At 40.2% G+C, this 25,886-nt stretch overlaps 1 protein-coding gene across 1 annotated transcript in view; it reads right to left on the bottom strand.

The window, feature by feature from the left end:
* Slc25a14 (solute carrier family 25 member 14) overlaps nt 1-3,801 on the bottom strand; it is a 40,900-nt gene extending 37,099 nt beyond the window's left edge. Inside the window, 2 exon segments of the mRNA XM_057759633.1 lie at nt 3,671-3,768; nt 3,771-3,801. Of these exon segments, the coding sequence (XP_057615616.1) occupies nt 3,671-3,768; nt 3,771-3,801 (129 nt within the window).
* Between the last annotated feature and the right edge of the window lie 22,085 nt (nt 3,802-25,886).

Raw genomic sequence — 25,886 nt, 5'->3', positions numbered from 1 at the left:
AGAGTGCACAAAAAGGAAGGAAAAAAAAATCACTCTCTGGTGTCAAATTTAGAGATTTCCCTAAATAGCCTTTGATATTTCAAATGTCTGCTGTGCTTCTCCCCCAGACTTTCCGTTTACAACTTCATGCACCCTTTCGCAAGTACAGGAAAAAAAATTCTACCACATCTTTAGTACCTACTAGTCAATGTTTCAAAAAATATTTAGTGTTTTAGCATTATTGTGTGTGTGTGTGTGTGTGTGTGTGTACGAGTATTTGCTTACATGTATACCTCTGTACCACATGCATGCCTGATGACCACAAAGGCCAGAAGAGGGTGTTTGAATCCTTGGAACTGGTTACAGGTGGTTATGAGCTGCCATGTGGGTGTTGGGACTTGAACCTGGATCCTCTGGCAGAGCAGCTACTGCTCCGAACAGCTGAGTCTTCTCTCTAGCCCTCTACTCAGTCTCTTAATGGAAAATGTGCTCAGGATTCAGGAGCAATAACAAACCACTAAAAGTTGGGCCAGAGTCAAACTAGGAAACAGAAAGGCCAGTCACTGGATCTTAGGTCAGGTAGTCCAGCAGTTCCCAATGAAGTTTCCACAATTCAGAGGTGATAGGAAAACAAAACCAAACCTAGGGATGCTTTCTTTTTTCAGTTAAACGTATGTCATTTAAATGACTATTAAATCATATTGTTTAGCCCTAGAGCACTGGCAAATCGCCTCTCTTACATAAAATGATAATAGTAGTAGGTAGTTGATAATATTTAGTGTCCTTATTTGGCAAAAGAAGCATAGTGATCTTTATCTGTCTCCCCTCCACCACATTTTCATTTCAATTTCATTAGTCTATAAAATTTTACAAGCCTGGATAAGACTAACCAAAACCAACAATGTTCCTTTACCACCTTCCCAGTCACATCTGATAGTAAAATCTTTCGCGCCAATATCAGAAATCAAAGTCATGAAAGAAATTTTGTATCTCCTTTGATTAGACTTTATACAGCCCTTCCTCACACTAGAACAACTTGGAGGCACATTGAACAAATTTGTGTTTCCACAACGGAGTCCTTAAGTATTTAAAGGCAGCTTTCATGTTCTTACATTTTTCTTTTCTAAGGCTAAATAGTCCTGATCATTTTCTTCATTCTATATGTTTTACTTCAGCTACTATAGCTGAAAAACCTTTGTTTCTTTTCAGAGAGGCTTATTAGACAACTGAAGCATTAAAGTTCCAGCAAATACCAGAGTCTTTTACATAAAGCTGTGTGTGTGTGTGTGTGTGTGTGTGTATGTGTGTGTGTGTGTGTCACCTATTATTGTTCAACTATGTGACTTTTTTTGAGAAAAATTTTGAGAAATTTGTTTATTCAACATCTTAAATTCAGGCATAAAATTATGACTAGGGTGAAGTATATTCTCTAGTTGTCTTGTCTCTTCTCTTCCTCTTTTAAATAGGGAAGATTCCCTAAAAGATGACACCATATTTCACAAAGCTTTTTATAAACCTCATAAAAACTTGTATAGAATGAGGACAAATGTCAAACAGTTGAGTGTCTTACATACACATCCTGTATATAAACAGTTATAAAGCAAGCCACAAAAGTAATTTGCTGGACCTGGACAATAACACACACCTTATACAACACTCTCCTGATTCCCAGATTCTCTACCTATAAACACTTGTCTCTTGCTTTTGATGAAGAGGACTGCTTTCTAAAGCAATTCATATCCCAACTCCTCATAAAGTTATTTTGACTTGTAGAGGCTAACCTCAGTTTGGGGTGAAGGGACAGAAATAATATCTAAGTAGCAATACAGTACCCTAAATATTTTATTATTTAAAAAGGCCAATAAAGTTGGGCGGTGGTGGCGCATGCCTTTCTTTAATCCCAACACTTGGGAGGCAGAGGCAGGCGGATCTCTGTGAGTTCGAGGCCAGCCTGGTCTACATGATCTAGTTCCGGGACAGGAACCAAAAAGCTACGGAGAAACCCTGTCTCGAAAATCCAAAAAAAAAAAAAAAAAAAAAAAAAAGCCAATAAAATTTGTCTTCACAATTTGTACATCTATTCTTAGAATATAGCCCCATATTTATTTCAAAGTCTGTTCAGGAAATTCTGGTTGATGACGTTCTTGGTTTCTCCTTTAAGAAAAAGTAGGTATTAGATATGTTCATGTTTGCAAGATAGCAATAGGGAACCTAAAGCTATGTGTTAAACCTGAAATTGTCTGTGAATATAATTGTCAAACTTTTAAAAATCACAGCCTGGTGTGGTGATTCATGTCTTTAAATCCAGCACCTAAGAGGCAGAAGCAGGTGGATCTTTGTGCATCTGAGGTCAGCCTGGTCTATATAGTGAGACCCTGTCTCCAAAATATTTCACAGAAATATATTCTAACATAGACACTATTTGTCATTCCACCTCTCTTTCCTGGACAATCATCTGGTGGAACAAATTAAATATTTTTGCTAGAGAAAATTGTTAGAGACAAATTGTTACACTGCATAGAAATCTATAAAGCAGGGAAGCATGGAAAAGAAAACAATAGGCATGCGTTTGAATAATTTGGAAAAACTGTTGGAAGTGAGAGAACTTAAACTGGGTCTCAACAGTGAGCAGACTGAATCTGGGTAGGAACAAATATCTGGGAAGGGTGAGCAGGGTACATAAAGACAAATGTGCAAACACACACAATCGTGTGGAGGTAGGCACCGATATAGTTTGTACTGAGACAGAAATCAAGGACCCAAGCAGAATACACAATATGCGTATTGGATGAACAAGTGAACGGAGTAGATTCTACTGAGAGGCTTGAAAACAAGATGTTGGAGGGAGACTAGTTCTATTAATAGGGAAGTTAATTAAGGTAATGCCCTATTTTAATTAGCTACTGGGGACTACAAGCACAGTGGATTGCAAACAGAGAGGTAGGGAAATAGCTTAGGAGGGTATGAAGTAGGCAGAAAAGAATACTTGTTAGCTTTGGGGTTAATCTGTTGAAATGGAGACAAAAGACGTTTCATGATATAAATGAAGAGGAGGAAAGAGTTAACGTCTACTCTAAGCATCTCTAGGGGCTGGGCAAGGAAGTACTGGTAGAAAACTATAAATGTCCTTGCTTATTATTGTCTGAGAAACAAAATCCATGTTGATAATAGCTGTGATCCCAATCAAGTAACTGAACTGCATTTTAATAGATGCCTTCAAAGCCTCAACCTCAGGAGTGACAGGGGGATAGAAAGTGATGGGGAGCATCTCTCAACAGCATCCTTCACACTGATACAATGGAGATGTTTGCTTACTCCGCTTGCAATCACAGCCGCCGTTGCAAACTTCACCCTTAGAAAAATTAGGATTATTCCGGGAAAGATACCCATTCACCCTCTGGGTAGCAGGATCTTGCCAATTCCTCAGCTGTCAGAGCGAGTTCGTAGAGAGAAGGGAGGTGCCTGAAGGAGGCAGCCTCCCAGGGGGGTCGAGGAAGCAGGGTTCAATCGAAGAAGTAAAGCCACCGGTGCCAGAAGAGTGAAAGACAGGGAAGGGACTCAGCTGAGGGGAGAGAGAGATCAAAGGACCGTTAAACCCCTCCCAGGCCGAGTACCAGGCCAGCCCGGCCCGCGCGGCCTGCCGCAGCCCAACCCCGCTCCCCAACCTGGAAGTCCAGGAGCTCCCCCTCACCTGCTCAAGCTCATCAGACGACTGGGAAGCAGAGGCTCCCACGGTAGGAAATGCCACCGCAGCGCCAACCCGGAAGCATTGATACGAACGGAAGTAACAAGGCGTCGCCTCGGCAACAGTGGCGCAGCCATCCTAACTCCGCCTCCTCTTTGCCTGAAAAGGAAGGCGCGAATGAAAGGAAACCATTAGGGTCAAAAGGCCTGAGTTCCGAAGGCTGTGCAAAAGGGTCAGGAGCCAGCCAACCGCCTTTCCGGAGAGGGAGCTAAGGTGGGAGAATGGGGCCGCTTCTGCAGCAAATGTGCTCTCCAGAGAGGACAGAGGAGATGCCTTGTCACCCACCCGGAGTTTACCGGAGCAGATGGTCCCCTAAGCCTCAAAAACGCGAGGCGGTAGGAGGTGCATTGCATAGAGGGAGGTGGGGCAAAGGATTTAAGATGGAAGTGGGAGAATTTCTTTTGCCTGCTTTTGGGACCCTTTTCCTACGGGGGCGGGAAACTGGGAGCAGAGGAGGGAGGGGCAAATTGCGATCGGGGATGTAATATATGAGAGAAGAATAAATAAATACGTACATAAATAATTTTTTAAGATTAGGAGAATTTAAGATAAAACTGAGAACTAGGACGTGAGAGGAATTTAGACACTGAACCCGGGCTCAGAAAGAAAAATAAAGACGAGAGAAGCAAATAAGCCTCACCCACTGAATGTCAGCAGCAGTCGCTGAAAAATTACTAGCCTAGAGACAGAAACTTCGGAACAAGCTGGGAACAGAAAGGGGACCAGGAAAAGTTAAAGCAAACGAATCTGAAGAGAATAATGGGAGAGTACCAGCTAATCCGCACCTCACAATTGGCTAGAAAAGCTTGACCACCAGCTTCAGACCCCAGTTCCCACGGCCACTGGAAGAGAAAACCAGAAACTCTGGGTAAATCCATTAGCTAAATTAATACATGAAGGCTACCCCCATTTTTTCACTATATCACAGTTTCCACAATCACACAAGTGTTAATAATAGTGTCTTTTATTTACATAGGTATAAGTCAATGAGTTCAAGGCACACAGTCCTGAGATTATTTGTTGAATAAGGTAATGTTTTGAATTGATTTATTCCAAAAGAATCTTCCTCATCTCGTTCACATCTACTTTTAAAAAAACTTCTTTAGGCAGCACACATGATATAATAAATGACATTATGGAACACTTAACCATGTGCCAACGTGATGCTAACAACTCTTTTGCTTGAAGCTGCCTTACAAGGTTGATACTTTTATTTTCACCTCCTAACAACTGAGAAAAATTAGGTCATGAAAGTGAAGCAGAGTTATGTCATAACTGGCAGAATTCGGATTTCAACTTGAGATTGACTTTAGTGCCCAAACGTGCTACTTGACTTGAGTGCCCAAGCGTGCAACTCTAAGAATGTCTTCTTTAGCCGGATGGTGGTGGCTCACACCTTTAATCCCAGCACTCGGGAGGCAGAGGCAGGCAGATCTCTGTGAATTCGAGGCCGGCCTGGTCTACAGAGCAAGTTCCAGCACAGGCTCCAAAGCTGCAGAGAAACCCTGTCTCAAAAAATTAAAAATAAATCGAATGCCTTCGTTAATGTCAGAAACTTCATTACTCTAAAGATAAGAAACACGTGCATACATTCCAAAATGAGAATTCTAGGAGGCAGAAGAGATGTCTCAGCAGTTAAGAGCACAAGCTGCTCTTCTTAGAGGACAAGAGTTCAGTTCCCAACACTCAGTTCCCAAGGCTCAAAAGACCCCTGTAACTCCAGTCCCAAGAGATTCGGTGGCATCCACTGACACCAGGCACTCAAGTGGTATGCAGAAATACATGCAAATAAAACACCCATACACATAAAATAAATATTTTCATTTTAAAATGTGAATTCTTTCATTTTAGACAATAACAGAGCAACACCCTCTTGGACAAATGGGTAAAATCCTGTGTGTAGAGTCCTTATAACTTGGAAGGTTTGGACTCTCTTCAGTGACACACAGTATATGTGTAGCTATTCATGTGGGAATACTTCTGTATATGTGTTGCTTTTATTGGTTAATAAAGAAGTTTCTTTCAACCAATGGCTTAACAGACTATAGCCAGGTTGGAAGATATATCTATATCTATCTATCTATCTATCTATCTATCTATCTATCTATCTATCTATCTATCTATCTATCTATAGAGAGAGAGCAGTCAGAGTCAAAGAGAAGCCATGTACCAGCCACCAGGGACAGAGGCCTCCACTGGAGCCTGCTGAAACTACTGGTAGGCCACAACCTCGTGGTGATGCACAGATTAATGGAGATGGGTTAGTTTAAAATTATAAGAATTAGCCAGAAATACGCTTAAGCTATTGACCAAACAGTATTGCAAATAATATAGTTCCTATGTGATTATTTCAAGTCTGGGCGGCTGGAAAATGAACGAGCAGCCTCCTCCAACAAGCTATGACCCGGGATTGAGTTTCACATCCAATTCACTGAAACTTGTAGAATTATGGCCTGCCCCTTGGGCAAATCACTATCTTAGCTTTTGTACAAAACTGTGTTTTCCCACTCAATCACTACTTCCAACAGTTAATCTAGGTATCAACTAGGTAAATTTTTAAAGGGTTCATTGTTTTTAAATGACTCATGTTTAAAATTCTACATGTGAGCAAAAACAATAGCAATTTAGGAACATATGCCATACTAACACATTTGCAGTTTGGTTGCATTATTTCAGTTTTAACATTCTTTAGTGCTATAACACGAAAATCTAATTCTCCTTATCAAAGTTGTACATTTCCCTTATAAATTACCTTCTATTATCTAGTCTCTCCCATAAAGACCAGTTTTTGATCACACATATTCTGTCTAATTATATAAGCTATTCAAGAGGATAGAATCATGAATTCTAACTCTAACGTAACTTGGAAGTGTTTTACAGACAATTGTTTAGACCCTGGTAAAAAAATCTCTTGCTGCTTCTAAGAGCTACTCTCTCCCTATCCATTTACCCTTCCTATCAGCATTGAGTTCTTTCCAGACTGCCACAAAGAAAGAAAAAAGAAATTCTTTAAGACTGTGTCAACTTCAAGATACAAGCCAATTTCCTTAGATTAGCGGGGGTTTCTAAATCTTTCTTTTTCTCTTTTTTCCTCCGCTTAGAAGGTCAACCTAGGACCTCATGCATACATGCCAGACAAGTGTGCTTCCACTGAGCTCCAACCTAACCCAATATATTCAAAACACTCCTATTTCAGATTATAGTCAGTAGAAACTACTAATGAGGCAATTTTGGCTATTTGGGGCCAAATCGCTGTGTATCTTATACTTGCATTACTCCTCAGATTCAGATGACGCACTTTTCAACTGCTTGGCAGCCACATGTGGTAGGTGGTCACCACGCAAGGCGACAGAGATCTGCCTCATTTGTCTGTCTGATGCATTGTCGCATGCCTTCTCCAGAAAGCCCTCAACGGAGCATCTAGCTCCCTGTTACTCAACTGAGACTAGCTAACAATATCAGGAACACTTGGAGCTGGTAAGAAATTCTGATAGTTGGACTCCAGCCAAGTCCTATTTAAAACAGAATCAGCATTTTGCATGATGCCTATGCAATTAGTTTGCATATGAAACCTTAGGAAAACTGCTTTCACCTCTTCTTGAACACATCCAATCATACCCGAGCCTATACTACCCTTGAGTGGTTCGAAATTATGACAAAACATTTATCAATCTTTTATTGAATATTCTTCATAATCCCAGAACTATATCGTATGTAAAGAGCATTATGAGGTAGGGGCTAATTTTGGCTCCTTATCTTTTGTGGTTGTTACTTATTGTTTTGTGGGAAAAAAAATAGAACTTTTCATAAAAATTTAAATTTTTTTATCTTTTTTTCTTGTATTATGGGAAAATGTTTTAATTTAGAATAATTTGGAGGAGGGCATGGTGTCACATGCCTTTAGTCCCAGCACTCAGGAGGCAGAGGCAGGTGGATCTCTGTGAGTTCGAGGCCAGCCTGATCTATAAATCGAGTTCAAGGACAGCCAAGCTTGTTACCCAGAAAAAGCCTGTCTTGAAAAAGAATCTAGAATAATTTGGGTTTACAGAGAAGTTATAAAGATCCTGCTCTCATCAGCTTCTCCAAGCTACCCCTAATTGCTAACATTTATGGAACTTGGCATGTTAGTTAAAAAGCAAGACATTTATGTGTTATGACACTACTAACAGAGACATTCTGAGTTCTCCAGCTTTTACATGTATTTCCTTGAACCATTATAGCTTCCAATTAAGGATAATATGTTGCATTCAACTCCTACATCAGCTCCCATAAATAACAGAGGACCTGGTATAGACCCGTACCATGCAGAACCCTGTCGGCATAGGGTTAGGGTTAGGGTTTGTTGCTTCAGTCTCTGTGAGTTCATATGAGCTTTGATCATGGTGATTTAGAGGGCCTTGTTTTCTTGGTGTCCTCCATCTTAGTGTTTTCTCTCTCTCCTCCTTTTATTTAAAAATAGATTTTTTTTCTCACGTAATATATCCTGATTATGGCTTTCTCTACTCCCAGTTCCTCCCAATTTCCCCTCTCTTTTGTCTCTCATTAGAAAACAAAAAGGCTTCTAATGGGATATAATATAATAATGCAATGAGATAAATCAAAAACTAACACATAGGAATTGGACAAAATAAACAGAAGGAAAGAACAAAAGAGAAGGCATAAGAAACAGATACCCATTTCTTTGCACACTCAGGAGTCCATAAAAACATTAAACCGGAAGCTATAATATTTAACACAGGACCTGGTGCAGACCCATGCAAGCCCCCCTATACATGCTGCTTCAGTCTCTGTGAGTTCATATGAGCTTTGGTCATGTTGATTTAGGGGGCCTTGTTTTCTTGGTGTCTTCTCTCTGCTCCGACCTTTACACTTTTTCTGCTTTATCTTTCACAGGGTTCCCTGAGTTCTGAGGGAAGAGATTTGATGGAGCCATCCCATTTAGGGCTGGATGTTCTAAGGTCTCTCACTTTCTGCATAATATCTGGCTGTGGACCTCTGTATTTGTTCCCCTCTGCTTCGAGTTGTGTCAGGTACGGATTCCATCTCCTGGAATGGTCCTTAAGTCAAATCGGGAATTGGGTGGTTACTCCCACAGCTTTGGGCCACCATTGCACTAGCACATTTTAGAGATGGGACACCATTGTAGATCAAAGGGCTTGTGGCTAGGTTGTTGGTGGTGTTTCTCTTTTGAGAGCTTGCAGAGTACCTTTGTGTATGAAACACTAGCACATAGGGGTGAAGGCTCTTTGAGGAACCAGCTCATCTTCTTCATGTTCGAGGAGTTGTGTAGATGTTGTCTTCAGCAATGGGGACTTGCTGTCAGTTTCTGGAAAACAACCTATAGTCTTGGCAACAGCATGGGTTGTTGAGGATTCCTATGGGACCCCTTTGGCCAACAACTCAATTAATTGTAACCCAATCCCAGTACTGGAAACTTCATTTGATTCCAAGAGAGATCTAGTTGAGACTCTGTTTCATCTATTATTTGGTGATTTCATCTAGATTGCCTCTTCCTATATGTACATATTTTAGGAAGCTTCTACTCTCTTAGGTTTCCATATTACCCCTCAAATGATCCTTCATTTTAGCTGTATCCTCCTGTATTCTTTCCCTCATCTCCCCGTCACAATTTGATCCTCCCATTCCAGGCTCTCCCTCCATCCATAACTATCTATTCTAGTTCCCTTTCCTAGGAAGATCTATCTATTCACTATAGTCCCTTACTCTAGCCTATACCTAACTTCTGTGGTTCTACAGAGCTTGGTTATCATTGACTTAACAATTTATATCCTCCATATAAGTTAATACATACCATATTTATCTTTCTGAGTCTGGGTACCTTACTCAGGATGACTTTTTTGTAGTTGATGCATTTACCTGAGAATTTCATTTTTTTTAAATGTCTGACTAATTTTGTAAACATACCACATTTTCTTTATCCATTCTTCTGTTGAGGGGCATACAAGTTGTCTCCAATTTCTGGGTATTATGACTAGAGCATCAGTCAACATGGTTGAGCAAGTATCTCTGTGGTAGGATGAAGCATCCTTTGTGTATATGCCCAAAGTGGTATAACTGAATTGGTTCCTATCTTCCTATTGAACCACCACACTGATTTTTGTAATGATTGTACAAGTCTGCATTCCTACCAGTGACAGAAGAGTGTTCTCCTCACTCCACATCTTTGCCAGAATGAGCTGTCACTTGTTATTGATCTAAGTCATTCTGACAGGTATAAGATGAAATCTCAAAGTAGTTTTCATTTGCATTTCCCTGATGGTTAAAGATGATGAATACTTCCTTAAATGTTTCTCAGCCATTTTAGATTCTTCTATTGAGAATTCTCTGTTTATATCTGTACCTCATTTTTAATTGGGTTATTTACTTTCTTGATATCTAGCTTTTTGGGGTTCTTTTTATATTTATATTATCTCTCTATCAGGTTTGTAGTTGGTAAAAATCTTTTCTCATTCTGTAGGCTGCCTCTTTTGTAGAAAGATGGTGTCCTTCACTGAGCAGAAGCTTTTCAGTTTCATGAGGTCCCATTTAATAATTGTTGACCTTAGTGCTTGTGCTAACAGTATTCTCTTCAGAAAGTCTTTTCCTGTGCCAATGCATTCAAGGCTAGTCTCCAATTTCTCTTCTATCACGTTCAGTGTGTCTGGTTTTATGTTAAGATCTTTTATCTATTTAGACTTGAGTTTTGTGCAGGGTGATATGTATGGGTCTATTCGGATTCTTCTACATGCAGGTGTCCAGTTTGACCAGAATCATTTGTTGAAGATGCTGTCTGTTTTTTAGTGTGTATTTCTGGCTTTATAAAAACTTAGGTGTCCATGGGTGTTGTAGATTTATGGCTGGGTTCAATTACATTTCAGTCATCAATATTTCTGGTTTTATGTTAATACCATTATGATTTTTGTTACTATAGCTTTGGAGTATGATTTGAAACAAGGGATGGTGATACCTCCAGCAATTTTATTATTCAGGTTTTCTTTAGCTACCGTGAGTTGTGTGTATGTGTGTGTGTTTTCATATGAAACTGAAAAGTGTCCTTTCATGAGCTGTGAAGAATTGCATTTGAATTTAATTTTGATGGGAATTGGGGATCATTTTGAATTTTTAGATTGCTCTCAGTAGGATGGCCATTTTTACTATATTAATCCTACTGATCCATGAGCATGGGAGGTCTTCTGATAAGAGTGTTGGGGGCAGGGGGAAGAAGGCTTCATCAGGTGTTCCACTACAGAGATGTGGATAAGACTGGGTGTTTGGACTTGGAGGAGTGGAGGGAGAGGTAAAATTCTGCAGTTATACTACCTGCTACCCTTGCCAGAATGAGAACTTTTCAAAAAACTTAAGCAAGGATTTGGGTTCAATTCTCAGCACTCCTTTGCCTTGCCAAAGTCTAAGAAGTCTTTCATCTTGCTCAAACATACTCAAGAACTTAAAAACAGGATCCAGGGAAAATTCAAGCATTAGACTTTTATGGGCTGGAGAGATGACTCAGCAGTTAAAAGCACTGATTTCTCTACCAGAGGTCCTGAGTTCAATTCCCAACAACCACACAGTGGCTCACAACCATCTATGTTGGAATCCGATGCCTTCTTCTGGGATGCATTAAAACTAATACACACAAATAAATAAATCTTTTAAAAAATATTTACACTTAAAATTTTTCTTACATCTATTTGTTTATTTTGTTTATTTATTTGCAGGGAGTGGGTGTTAGAAGTCAGTTCTTTCCTTCCACTATATGAGATGCAGGGACTGAACTCAGGCAGTGCAGTTTGGGGACAAGTGATTTTACCCACTGAGCAGTCTCACTACCCCAGCATCCAAGATTTAAATAAAAATTATCCTAAAACAAAATTGACCTGTCACTTTTCTTGGAACCATAAGTAAAAGGAAGTGAACACATACAGATTGCTTAGTATAATTCAGTTTGTGTGTGTGTGTGTGTGTGTGTGTGTGGTGGGTATCGGCATGTCTACCAGTGCATATGGAGACCAGAGGCTGATGAGTGTTTTCACCTATCACCCTCCACCTTTTTTTGAGACAGGGTATCTCACTGAACCTGGAGCTCCTTCACTAGGTAGGCTGGCTAGCCAGTGAGCTCCAGGAACCTACCTTCCACCACACATACCCCCACTCAACTCTGAGGTTACAGATGCAGCACTAGCCAGCTTTTATGTGGGTACAGGGATCTGAACTCAGGTTCTCATACTTGTGTACCATAATGCAAAGCCAACTCCTTAGCCTGAAAGTTCAGATATTTTGCTGAACAGTTTATAAAGTTGTCTTCACTTGATTCTTGCATGCTCCTTGTGGTTTTGTTTTTCAATGGTCTTTGCTTCTGGAATGATTTTTTATTAATTAATTTTTATTCATTTATTTTTTCATCCTGTCTGCAATTTCCCCTCTCCTTCTGTTCCCTCCCCCTCCCCATCTACTCCTCCTCTGTCTGTATTCAGAAAGGGGCAGACCTTCCATGAGTGTCATCAAAACATGGCATGCCAAATTGAGGTAGGACTAAGCTCCTCCCTTTGTACTAAGGCTGGGCAAGGCAAACCAGCATGGGAAGAAGTCCCCAAAAGTCAGCCAAAATGTTAGTTAGGGACAAGTCCTGATCCCACTGCTAGAAGTTCCACAAATAGATCAAGCTACACAACTGTCACACACATGCAGAGGGCTTAGGTCAGTCCCATGCAGGCTCCCTAGCTGTGGGTCCAGAGTCTGTGGCCTCCTATGAGCCTGGGATAGTTGTTTCTGTGGGTTAACTTGTGATCACCCTGCCTCCCCCTCATTCATATAATCCTTTCTCCCTCACTTCAACAGGATCCCCGGAGTTTGCCTCAGTGCTTGGCTGTGAACCTCTGCATTTTTTTCCCATCAGCTACTGAATGAAGGTTCTCTGATGACAATTAGGAGAATGTCTCTTAAAATTATGGATTTTTAAAGATTTGAAAAACAAAACACATAAATGGAACAAATGCTTTAAAATGGAGTGCATTAGTCAAGTATATAAAAGTGATTTTAATGACAGCATTCCTGTAGGATTAGGATTTGTCCAATTTTAGATCCTAGTAATTTGAATACAGGACAATCTAACAGGTTACATTTGAAGATCAATCTAAATTTATATTTATTTGTACAATTTATTTCATTAATATTGTCAATAGTTGTCTACAAATAATGGACCAAAATATCAAGAAACATATTGTTTCTTAAAACTACTTTGAAAACCAGCACTCAGGAGGCAGAGGCAGGCAGTTCTCTATGAGTTTGAGGTCAGCCTGGTCTACTTAGCCAGTTCCAGGAAAGTCAGAGGTACAGAGAGACTTTGTCTCAAACAAACAAACAAACAAACAAACAAACAAACAAACAAACACAAAGACTACCTAAAAAAAAACGATTATGTTCTATTCTGGAAGACCAGTAACTTACATCAAGATTCTAGCATTTGATTTGAGTAATAATTTTTTTGCCTATAGTCTTCATATTGGAATGAAATAAATTCCATTAAATTGGCGTTATTTATACATAAGAAGCAAAGAAATCTGCAAGTCTGACATTAAAGTTCAGATGTGCCATTTGGAAGAAGCTGGAGTACCTCCTTCTCAAAGCAGATGTGCTTTACACTACCTAATCACACCGATCCTCTCCTTTCCTGTTTGTTGTTCTTATTTCTCTGTAAACCTCAACAGAATCCCAAAGTGCTTCAGAATCTTCCTATTTCCCTTCAGTCCAGTGGTTGACTTGGTGACCTGTTGATCCCTAGAGCAGCCAAGTGCAGCAACGGAGTCCTTTTTAGAACAGCCTGACAAAAGCCCAAAACAGTGAATAAGGACTCCCCATGGGGCGTTATAGAACATGCAGGCGATCATGGGATCCAAGGCCTCTTGTAGTACTTCCCATTCTGCCATAAGGAGGTGCAGGCAAGTCGGGGGACAGCCCAGTAGTACTGGCAAAAGAGGCTTAATTAGCTCCTCTGTGCTGCCAGAAGCCAAGCAGTCTCCACAACTATTTGCCACTCTCTAAAGTGTCCGGGTCATATTGCTTGGTGGGTCCTACCCAGTGATGTGGGTGGCCAGTTTAGTTTCTGCTTAAGGGAGTGGTGGTGGTCAAGGGAAGCTTTGCCATGACCTATGCGCAGAGCAAGGATGAAATTGACCGGTTGCATAGCTGCAGATAATTTGCCCTTGACAGAGCAGGTTTAGCCACCGACACTGTAAAACCAGGATATCCATGGTGCAAAGTAGGGGGTGAGAAAACTCCTCTGTGGAAGTGGGGGAGGGGAAAGCAGAGAGAACTAGGAGGGCGGCAGAAAGGGAGGGAGACAGCTAATGCTTCTCTTGTCAGTACTCCTTCCCCATTTGGCCTCATCCCACTTTTTCTACCCTACTAGGACTGGCCTTCCCTAGACCTTGACTGACTTAGAAGTCAGTCCTTAGCTGCCTCCTCTCCTGAACTTCTAGAAGCACAGGAGTATGTCTGAGCCACGAGTGTGTGTGTGTGTGTGTGTGTGTGTGTGTGTTTCTCCATCTAGGGAGAAACGAAGCGCCAAAGTGCCTCTTGTCCTCTTCTGGCAAGCCTTCTCTTCCCACCCACAATGCTTCACGAATACACCGAACACACCGAGTAGTGGGAATGTTTGCCCTTAGCACAGTAGCTAACTAATTGAAGTTCCCAGGCCTGGCGTCCCCTTTTACCACTAGTGGTCCCTTTGCCCGGCATGGGCCCTTGGATGAGGAAGCTGTCTGTCCCACAGAAAAGAGGTAAGTCTTTTCTTCTCTGGGAGACATGCTCCCCCCTTCTGCCCCCAATGAAGGTGGTTTCAGCCTCAAATGCCTTAAACCTGGGGAGAAAAGCTCAAGATTACCCGTTAGTCCCCAGTTTGCTTCTGCCACCTGCTGTAAGGAAGTGGGCTGCTGCAGAGGAGCAAGCACCAGGGAACCTTCACGGTCTCCGAGGCCCTAATTGATGACTGGAGAACAAAGTCCTCAGGAAGGGACAAACTTTCAAGGCTCTCTGTAAGCCAGGCAAGTAGAACTCCCCTTGAAGAGCAGGGAGCTGCAGGTAAGTAAGCCCGCCCCCCCCCCCCAGAGCCTCGCAAAAGTGGGCCAGGAGAAGACACTGCTGCAGAGGCATATGACATCATCTGCTGTCCTCAACTCTTGCAAGCTCAGACACAGGGAGGCTGAGCCGTAAGGGGCTCCGAACGGTGCTTAACTCACAGAAAAGAGGAATGAGTGTCCTTGGTAAGATTGGATGTGTGCCCAGTGTTTCAGTTTTCACAAGACAAAGTAGATTTTAAATTTTCAAACCCAACACTCACTCAATTTGCCAGGTCTGCAATACTTTCCAACATGACTGGAGGCTTCAGAATACCAGCGGGAAGGAAAATGGACCAAAAGCAGTGTTCTTCATTTTACAGAGTAGGAGCAGCTACCATTCTGATACCAGTTACGTATTTGGCTTGAGGAAAAGCTTAAGACAGAGCAGAAAGGAACAGACACCAATACTCTTCAATTTGGAAATGCAAGTAAGAACTTTCCAGAGACAAGCAGTCAAGTGTGGGGTCTGCGGATGCAGTTTAGACTTAAAAGGCCTATGCAGAAGAGCCATTGCTGAGAAAGAAAGCATATCTAGAGTAGTAAGTAGTGAGGTAAAAGGCAAGGCTTACAGACAAGGGCGTGGCACAAAGGAGCCACTTGAACTCTGGGCTGGAATATAATGAAAACGATTTCTTTTTCCTTTATTTATTTATTTACTTAGTTAGTTTTTTGGGACAGGGTTTCTCTGTGCAACAGCCCTTACTGTTTTGGAACTCTCTCTGTAGACCAGGTTGGTCTCAAACTCACAGAGATCCACCTGCCTCTGCCTCCTGAGTGCTGGGATTAAAGGCAAAAGGCATGTACCACCACTACCTAGCTCTTTTTTTTTTTTTTTTTTTTTTGGTTTTCATTTTTTAAGAGTGTTTCTCTGTGTTGCCCTGGAACTTGCTCTGTAGACCAGCAGTCTAACCTCAAACTCACAGAGATCCACCAGCCTCTGCCTCCTAAATACTGGTATTAAAGGCTTGTGCCAGCCTGGCTAAAAGTGATTTTTTACAACCCAGAGACGCTCAGTGTGTAGTGTGTGTGTGTGTGTGTGTGTGTGTGTGTGTGTATGTGTAGGAGGCAATTGTAGTTAGTTATTTCTGTGATAATGCCAATATTTAAACCATGACCCAGTGTCAGACACTATCGTAGCCACCCCCTGTTCATTAGTGTCACATACTTACCTGAGTATGTAGGTTTCCAATATAAATTAATTAGCATAATCCCAGCTCAATAACTCTTAATAGTTGCATTCTACGCTATTGTTTAGCTATGATGCAATTGAAGCCAATGAGAGTTGGTTTTAGGAAAGCTTTTTGTATTTTTCTTCTGGGGGAATATGCTGGCTATTTTTAAGTCAAGTCACACAAGCTAGATAGAGCCATTGGAGAGAGGGGGCATCAATTGATAAAAATACCTCTGTAATCTCAGACTGTACACAAGCTTGTAGGGTAGTTTTTAAATTAGTGAATGATGGGGAAGGCCCATTCCATTGAGAGTGGGGTTGCTGGTTCTGGGTTCTATAAGAAAGCTGGCTGAGTAGGCCAGGTAGAATAAGCCAGTAAGCAAGACCCCACCATGGCCTCTGCATCAGGTTCTGCCTCCAGGTTCCTGCCTTGTTTAAGTTTCTGCCCTGGCTTCCTTCAGTGATGAACAGCAATGCGAAAGCGTCAGTCAGATAAACGCTTTCCTCATCAACTTGCTTTCGTCATGGTGTTCCATCGCTGCAACAGCCCTAACTTACACAAGGAGTTTTAGAAGCAACTAACTCTTCTGCATGTATTTAGAGAAACAAGGGGCCCTGGGGCTGTAGGCAACCATCTTCCAGCCACAAGGAAAGACAAGATAAAATTAACCAGACACCTAGAAAGGACAGGAAGAAAATCTCTTTTGATGTCCCTAACAAACCCCAAATTAAAAAAAAAAACTTTCTGAATACAGTTCTACATTAACTGATTAAGTTATTAGAATTTGAGATTTCTGTTCCTTATAATACAGTGTTTCTAACTAGTACAGGGCCAATGGCCATTTTTTTTTTGTAACAAAGACCCAAACATGAAATGAGTATATGGACTGGATAAATTTTAAGGACTCCACAATCAGGGGTATAATTCTACGGTTCAGTGGTGAGGTTACAGGGAAGAACTCATAGAGGAGGAGACATATAATCTGATCTGATAGATTAACATTTGTTTTCCAGAGGAATGAGTACCAGTTTGCCACCCTTGCCAGACAACTAATTCAGAAGAAGAAACAGCTATTTACTCAAATCCTCAGTCATGGCAGCTCCTGTGGGGGACAAGCTGGTGAAATATTTTCATATTTATTATGACCCATAATGGTCTGCTTTATACTTCCTTCTCCCTGTTCTACATTGGATTCTTTGAAGGTTATGGCTGTCAGGCATTGATTCTGCATCATTCAATGAACAAATAGGAAACTCAAAAGTGAGGGCTAGAATGAAAACTATCAGTTTTTTGACATACACCCTTTTGGATTTTTTTGTTTTATGCTCTAATTCAGTGTTTGCATGTGTCATTTCTCTGGGAAGATATGATATTGTTCCCATGAATATAATTTCTACAGTAACTGCCTACTTGGTGTTAGAAGAAACAATATAATGTTTAAAAATGGTTTAATAACCATCAGATTCTTCAGTTCATGGAATACCAATCACAGCTGAATTCTGACCACTTTCCTCTATTGGGCAGCAAGAGTATACCACTTACATGGTTTTCTGTTAGAACTATTTATGTTTATAATTATTCACATTGCTAGACACAAGGAGTTCTCTAGGCTCTGTTAACATTCATATTTATTTTTGAGATGAAATTCACTTAACATACAAAGAACTGTTTTACAGTGTTCAATTCAGTGGCAGGCAATATTTTCATCTACCACCTCTCTAGAGTTTTTAATCCTTTCATTATCATAGGAACAATTCCTGCTCACTAAGTAATCACTCCTCATTCACCCTCCGCCCACACCCTGGCAACCACTAATCTGCTTGTCTCTATGGATACGACTGTTCTGAATATATGATATTTTTAAACATCAGACAGCATGTCACTTTTGTATCTCGCTTCTTCATTTTAGTCCTATGATTTCAAAGCTTACCTGTGTTGTACCTTTTACTGGAACTTCATTCAATTTTCAGGCTAAATATTATCCCCATTTATGAATGTATCACATGCCCCATGAAATGCCATGAGAAAAAAAAACAGTGTTTCCACAAAACAAAGAAGGATTTTGTAACACAACCTTTAACACAAACATGAATCAATACAAAATAGACCACCTACTTAAATATAAGAATTAAGACTTTAAATATCACAAAAGGAAATGTAGATATGTTACTTTGGTCTTGTATAAGATCATAATTCTTTCAACTTGATACCAAAGGCAAAAATGTAAAAGCAATTAAATTGAGTTTCCTCAAAATTAAAAAAAGTTTGTACCTCAAAGAATACCCTCAAACAAGTAAAAATAAGGACATACAATGATAGAAAATGTTTGAAAATGATTATTATTAAATTATGATTAAGACTGGTAAAGGAACTCCTACAAGGCAAAGATATAGGCAATTAAGTTTAAAAATGGGGAGAGGGCAGCAAGGTGGCTCAGCAGAGAAAGGTGCAGGTTGTCAAGGTTGACAGCCTGAATTCAATCCCTAAGACCCATGTTGTAGAAGGAGAAAAACCAAAGTTCCTCTGATTTCTCCATACAAGAATTACACACACACACACACACACACACACACACACACACACACACATTAATAAATTAATTAATTAATGGGAAATTGTTTGGGTTAAGGCTTCATCCCAGCCCCTAACATCCCTATATTCAAAAAGCCTGAAGTGTTTGGGTGGAACTTTCCATTCCAGGCGCTCTCTTCTGGGAGTTTCCACAGTCCAGACTCCACCTCCGAGAAAGCCATCAAATGGTGACCCCTCCCCAAGGAGACTCAAGACTACTCCCACATCCCCCAGAGAACGAACACGTCTTCCTGGTTCTTTTTTTCCCCCTCTTGGTAATTTTCCGGTCTTCCTTCCCGTCGGATGGGGGACCTGGAGGGCCACCCGGGAGCACTGACATCCATTCAACTTGGGCTTTTTCTAATTCGGTTTGATTGGGTCTGATTTGGACTATGCATCGGTGGAGAGGCACTTTTCAAAAATGACTTCAATATTCCTCCAAGGAAGATAAATTAATAGCCAGCAAATACATGAAGTTTTGCCCAACAATATTAGTCCTGTGGTTTAGATTTGGTTTTGTTACCCAAGGGCTCAAACAGTTGAAATTTAGCCCTTACCATGACAATGTTAAGCAGTAAGGGGAACTGAAGAGGTAGGGACTAGCAGGAAGTCTTTATATCATTGGGGTTCTGACCACAGAAGCATTGGTGTCAACCACATTTACTTTGATTAGTTCTCACATATGAATTTTGAAAGAGGAAAAGTTTGACTATACCACATATGCTCTAGCTTCCTGACTTGTACTGTGATTCCTCTTGCTCAGGCTTCCTCCATTCTACTATCAACCAAAAGCTTTTCTGACGCTTTTATTCCAAGATAGCACAGGTTTCAAAGCAGGGACAGAGAATGAATGATAAACAGAGTAATTCTTATCACTTTCACCAGTTGTGCTCAGTGGGTATAAAGTCTCATTCCTGGGAACTGTTTGAATAACTTTCTTGAAGACTCTAAGTCAGGGAAAGGAAGTGTCTAGCCTGAGGCATTACTTGGAAGGGACATAAACAGAGGCCTAAGTAAACAAAGTTCATAGAGCAAGTTAATGTAGTAATATCTATATTGTATGCAGGCTACAACACACACACACACACACCGACATTTTAAAAAAAGAGACTGAATTTGAGAGAGAGCAAGAGGGGGTACATGAGAAGAGTTGAAGGGAAACAAGGGGAGGGGAGAAATGATGTGACTGTATTATAATATCAAAACTATTTAAATTAAAACAAGCAAAACAAAACAAACAAACAAATCACCACTACTTCAGGGATAGAGAGGTGGCTCAGTAGTTTAGAGCACTTGTTCCTCATATGAGGGAATAAAAAGAGGGAGAAACAAAATGACTGATGCTGAGAACTCCAGTGTGACAGAGGCTCAGAGATGTGACCGTTATTCAGAGATCAAACAGGAGACCTCAAAGAAGAGACTCTGGAAATTGAACAGGCAGCAAAGCCCCCAGATCCTCTCTGACACTAGTGGAAGTTTTTGTCCTTCTTGGACAGAAAGAGCCTGTCTAAAGACTTCCTTCGTAGACATCAATGCTCTGTGGCATTCCCATTGGGGCTGTCTCCACTGGGGCATTCCCACTGGGGCTGTCTCCGTCCAGAGATGAGTTGAAGCTTTATTTAGCTGGTGGGGAAGTTTTGATTGCTTCTTGAGTAGAAGGGGAATGTCTGAGTCTTGCCCTGGTAGGAGTAGTAGAAGTAAGGCTGGAAGTCTCACGGGGAAAGGTAGAATGTCTGAGGTTCTCTTCAGGAGAGGGAGTAGTTTCTATGTTCCCTTCAGGATTAGCTTTTGTTGTCTGGTACGTTTTGGCAGATGGAAAATGTCTGAGCCCTCTTTCTGACAAAGTAGAAAGTTTGTAGCCCCCATGTTTTCAATGGGAAGCATGAACATCTGCTTTGCCAGGAGGGGCCTTTTTCGATTAAGTTTTGGTAGAATACCACTCTTGGGAATATAACCAAAAGATGCCCAATCATACTACAAAAGCATTTGTTCAACTATGTTCATAGCAGCATTATTTGTAATAGCCAGAACCTGGAAACAACCTAGATGACCCTCAACTGAAGAATGAATAAAGAAAGTGTGCACATCTACATATTAGCGTACTACTCAGTGGTAAAAAACAATGACATCTTGAATTTTGCATGCAAATGGATGCAAAACACTATCCTGAGTGAGATAACCCAGACCCCAAAATATGAATATGGTATGTACTTACTCATTAGCAGATTCTAGCCATAAACAAAGGATATTGAGCCTATAGTTCATGATCCTAGAGAAACTAAGTATTAAGGTAAACCCAAAGAAAAACATATATAGATCCTTCTGGAAATTGGAAGCAGACAAGATCACTGGACAAAAGTTGGGAGCATGGGGGTAAGGGGGGGTAGAGGGAAGGGGAGTAGAGGAGAGAGAGGGGAGAAGGGGATGGTTGGGGAGAGCTTGGAGGAGTGGGATGGTTAGATGGAGGAAGGATGGATATGGGAGCAGGGAAGAAGATATCTTAATTGAGGGAGCCATTTTGGGGCTGGCAAGAGGCTTGTCTCTGGAAGGGTTCCCAGGAGTCCACAGGGATGACCCCAGCTAGAACCCTGGGTAGTGGAGGAGAGGGTGCCTGAATTGGCCTTGTCCCATAGTCAGACTGATGACTATCTTGAATATCACCATAGAACCTTACTTCCGGTGACAGATGGAAACAGAGACAGAGACCCACATCACAGCCCTGGACTGAGCTCCCAAGGTCCAGTTGAAGAGTTCTTGTCTTGTCCTCAGCCCCTCTGATTCCTACACTCCTTCCTTCTCCTCTTCCTCAGGATTCCCTGAGCTATCTACTGTTTGACTGTGGGTCCTCGGTACCTGTTTCTGCCAGTTGCTGGGTGAAGCCTCTCTGATGGCAATTGGGCTAGACACCAATCTATGAGTATGGCAGATTATCATTAGGCACCATTACTTTGACAGCTCCAGTATTTTTAAAGGACCTGGTAATTGCAAAAATTGCTAAAGCACACCAGAAATTAGAGCCAAACCTTCTACATATCCTTGTGTGTGTCACTGACAGTGCAAAAGGGATGTCACTCCTTTGTGAACCTTTGCTGATTATTTATAGAATAGATATATTATACTATGTAAGTTTGCAGACACTGTATTTTAACAAATCCAAGAATGGCCCTTAGAATCTTTCAGTGTGAACCCACTACTTGTGTAGTATTCTGTTTCCTAGGTTCCCTTTTGTCCATGTGAAATTTATCTTTCAAATTTAGACAGATACATAGAGCCAAATGGTTTCTTGAAGAATTGAAAGTCTTTTACTTATTCTGGGATGCTCATTATAAAGCAATATAACAGCTTTAGAGAATATCATGTGTTCTGTTCAACCGCAGTAGCATCATGAATATTGATACTCAGGTTCTGTCAACCCTATGACATTTATTTCATTCAAATGACAGTATATAGTGATTTTCCTATTATCATATACAGAGATTTAAAGGCTGAATATTTGTGTATAAAGTTCCCTTAATTTCTAGACCTTGTTTAGAAATGTAGAGACTACACAGTAATTAGCTTTGTTCTTACAGTAGCTATTCATTTAAAAAAAAAGAAAATGGAATCTCAGAATTTAAATTGTTTGCCCAAGAAAGTAATACCCTTAAAACCAGTATCTAACCTAGATATTGCCTATATGCAAATAAAAAAACTATCTTTATCTATTATTGGGTTAGTATTGTCTTAATAAATTACATATGCATATTACTTAATAAATAATGAAGTTATGTTATAATTGAACTTCACATGTTAATAGTTTAAGTTAATAGCTTAAGCGGAAACAAATTAGAAGTTTTCTCCATAATTAGAGTATTCTGAAATATTAGACAATTACTTCATAGAGTAGGTCAGGGCAGCCATGAAGATGAAGCATGATATGCCCTAGGTACATTATATATTTGTGTGAAAATTACCTTATGTAATATAGGTTAATAAAGTAGAACTTAAAAAAAATGCTGGAAGTCTGTGGCTAGGGTGTACCTTAGTTGTAGTCCATATACATAGCATTCCTTAGGTCCTGGGTTCAATCCCAAGCATCACAAAAAATAAGGCAGTGGTTTCTATGATTTGTCTCACAAAATCACATTACTATAAGGATTAGGAGCCTTTTCACATTATTGTAACTTATTATGCATTATAAAGTGATATATTTTATTAATTAGTAAAATTTGGTCAAAATTTGTGAACTTCATAAAAATTGACTACAACCAAAGTAAGAACAAATGACAAACATTTATTTAGGAAAAAATGTTATTTTAATCAAATCACTGGAATATTTTTTTTGTGTGGTATATATCCTCAAAAATTTTGAATGAGTTCACATTTTGGTTACCAAGGATTAAATTTCACTGCATGCTCAATGATGGAACTAGTTAAGATAAACCTATAGGATTCTACTTTCAGTTATTCCATCTCTCTTTAGGACTATAGTTTGTATAAAAGAACAGCACTTTCATCTCCAATTGAAAACACTTTGAACAATGAAACATTATCCAAGAACGACAGGCATCTAGATAATCTTGACTACCACATTGTGCTCTTTCTTACTATATTTCTAAGAAATGTTAGCATGCATATCATCTGAGATAAATAGAGTCTAGAACATTCTGAACTATGTCCTAATTACTCATAGAGTGATTGTCCTCTAATACTTGGAATCAAAATGCCAATCAGGCCAAGGCCATAAAACTCGGAGGAGAGAAATACTGAAGTTGCTTATCTGTACTACAAAATGGAGCACTGTACAGATGAGATTTCAGAATGCTTAGTATTCCGGGGCCTTTGGAGACTGTCCTGCCAAGTGTTAATACCCAAAGTCTGGATTCCCACATTACTGCCAAAAGACTCAATCTGAAGCAAAAGCAAAGAGTCTTTATTGCAAGTCAAGGCAGGTCCCTGGCAGTGTCCACCAGCAGCAGGAGCAGAGCAGAAGAGATCCCCAAAAGATGGGGGAGGGGTGTTATTATCATGGCCAGGCAAAAAGGGGAGGGAAATTCCAAGCTTGCATAGCTACAAACTTGGAATTTTCTCAATTTCTGACTAGGGTTATCCTTACTGAGCTGCCTTGTGTCTAGGGAGAATTTCAACATTGTTGTCTCACCACAAGGACACCTGATGTTGTATACTCATTTCTGATTGGCCTCTCCCTGTGGGATGAGATGTTGCTGGTTTCTGTTTGGTCCTTTTCGGTGGGGTGCCGTGCTGCCCCCTTCTGATTGTCCCTACCTCAGAGCTAAGGTCAGAAGTTCTGGGGCAGTCATGCTTACCTGACTGAGCTCTCCTGGTAAGGGGGAGGTCAAACCTCTAGCCTAGAGGCAGCTACTTCCCTGATCAGGGATTGGTTGGATTTTCCTGCTCAGGGATTGTTGGGTTTTGTGTTTCAATTGCTTAGAGGAGAGATGGCTCTGATTTTGGGGTCAAACTGTGTTTCTTTCTCTGGTTCTTTATAGTTTTTAGGCTCCAATTTTAGGTCCAGGGCAAATTGCTTTAACAGGATCTTACTCTACTGGTAAACTGTGTTCTTTTGCCTCTGGTTTCAGTGTCAGGGTGTTTTTCTCTGGCTCTGGGTTCAGGGATGAAGTTTTTCCCCACTGGCTCTGGTTCCAAATCCAGGCTGAGTTTCTTTCCCCGGCTCTGAGCTCATACCAGGGTACTAAGGGATTGTGCTAGGGCTAGGGTTCACAGATCTGCTGAGGCCTGGGTCTCTCAACAAGAATTCTACATCTCGGCTGATTTTTACTGCTTGCTTTTACTAAAGTTGTTTTGCTTAAGAAATATACTGGAAAAGATCTACGTTTACACATCTAAGACAGAAGTATTTTCCAATGCATTTAAAGATACTGTTGAATTGATTCTGCCATTCATAATTTCTTTTGGAACATCATCTCTCCAGCTTCTCGTGATTTCTTTGAAGATAATGTATCATTACCCCCACCATGGATGCTTTGAAGATTTTTACTTCACAACCTTCATTGACCTTCATTCCTGATACTTAACAATTTTACTATGATAAAGCTAATGTGATTTTCTTTGAATTCATTTGACTTTCACTGTCTAAGAAAAGGCACATGATATTTGGAAACACTTATTTTAAAGTATGTTTTGTTAAGTAGTCCCTTTCTCTATTTCTGAGGTAAAAATTGAATGCATTTTGACCATGTCATTATGGTCTACTTATATGTTCTATATTTCATTTTCTATCATTTTTTAAAAAAAGTTGTTTATATGTCAAAGGACTTTTGCACCCAGAGTTTCACACAAGTTAGGCAAGTATACTACCACAACACTACAAATCCAGCCCTGTTGTCACATATTTTATTCTGGCTTGACTTCAAGTGTATTAATGTTATTTTCTGTTGAGTATTATCTGCCATTGACCATTTAATTCTTATTTTTTTATATTTGATTTTTAAAAGTATTCCAGTTCTTAAAAAATTATTGAAAATAGATTCTTCTCCCATAGAATACATTCCAAACTTCTTGATTAACTAATGACAATACAACATATTCATAGTAGACAGAGCAGAATCCCACATCAACAGTTTCCTCTGTCTCCATTCCTCCCAGCCTCTCCCCATTCTGCCCTTTCACCTAGATCCATCCCCTCCATTTACCTTCAGAAAAGAGCAGGTCTTCAAGAAACAACACCCAAACACAACAAAGCAGGATATAATAAGACAAGGCCAAAGACTTCATATGAAGAGTGAACAAGGCATCCCAATAAGAGACAAAGAGTCCCAGAAACAGGAAAAAGAGTTAGAGACACAACAGCTCCCACTGTTAAGATTTGCACAAAACACCAAGTTAGCAGTCATAACATATATGCAGAGAACCGCATGCAGCTCCTTGCAGACTCCGTGTTTGCTGCTTCAGTCCCTGATCTTTTTGGAAGTACCCATCTATTTTTGACTTTATTTTTTTCTTCAGGTGTTTTAATATCTCATTCTTTTATATTTTATATAGAAGACTTACCAGCTAGCACTAACATATGCACTATTTGTAGGACAGTGCAATTACCTTGTTTTCTGTTTGCAGACATAATCTTTCTGAAGTCATGAAAAAAGATCTAAAAACTATTCTAATATGTGCTATTTATGTATATAGAAAAAATATCCCAGAGCTTTAAATTCTATGAGAATTAAGGTATAAATTTATTCTAATTGTACTCATAATTCCACTATTTATGTCATTTGATAAACTCATTCTAACATGCTTTGGTACATTTATATGTTTATGAACAAAAGACTAACAACAAGACATATT

This window comes from Chionomys nivalis, chromosome X (assembly GCF_950005125.1).
Source record: "Chionomys nivalis chromosome X, mChiNiv1.1, whole genome shotgun sequence".
Lineage (NCBI taxonomy): Eukaryota > Metazoa > Chordata > Mammalia > Rodentia > Cricetidae > Chionomys > Chionomys nivalis.
This window is presented reverse-complemented; position numbering and strand designations above follow the sequence as displayed.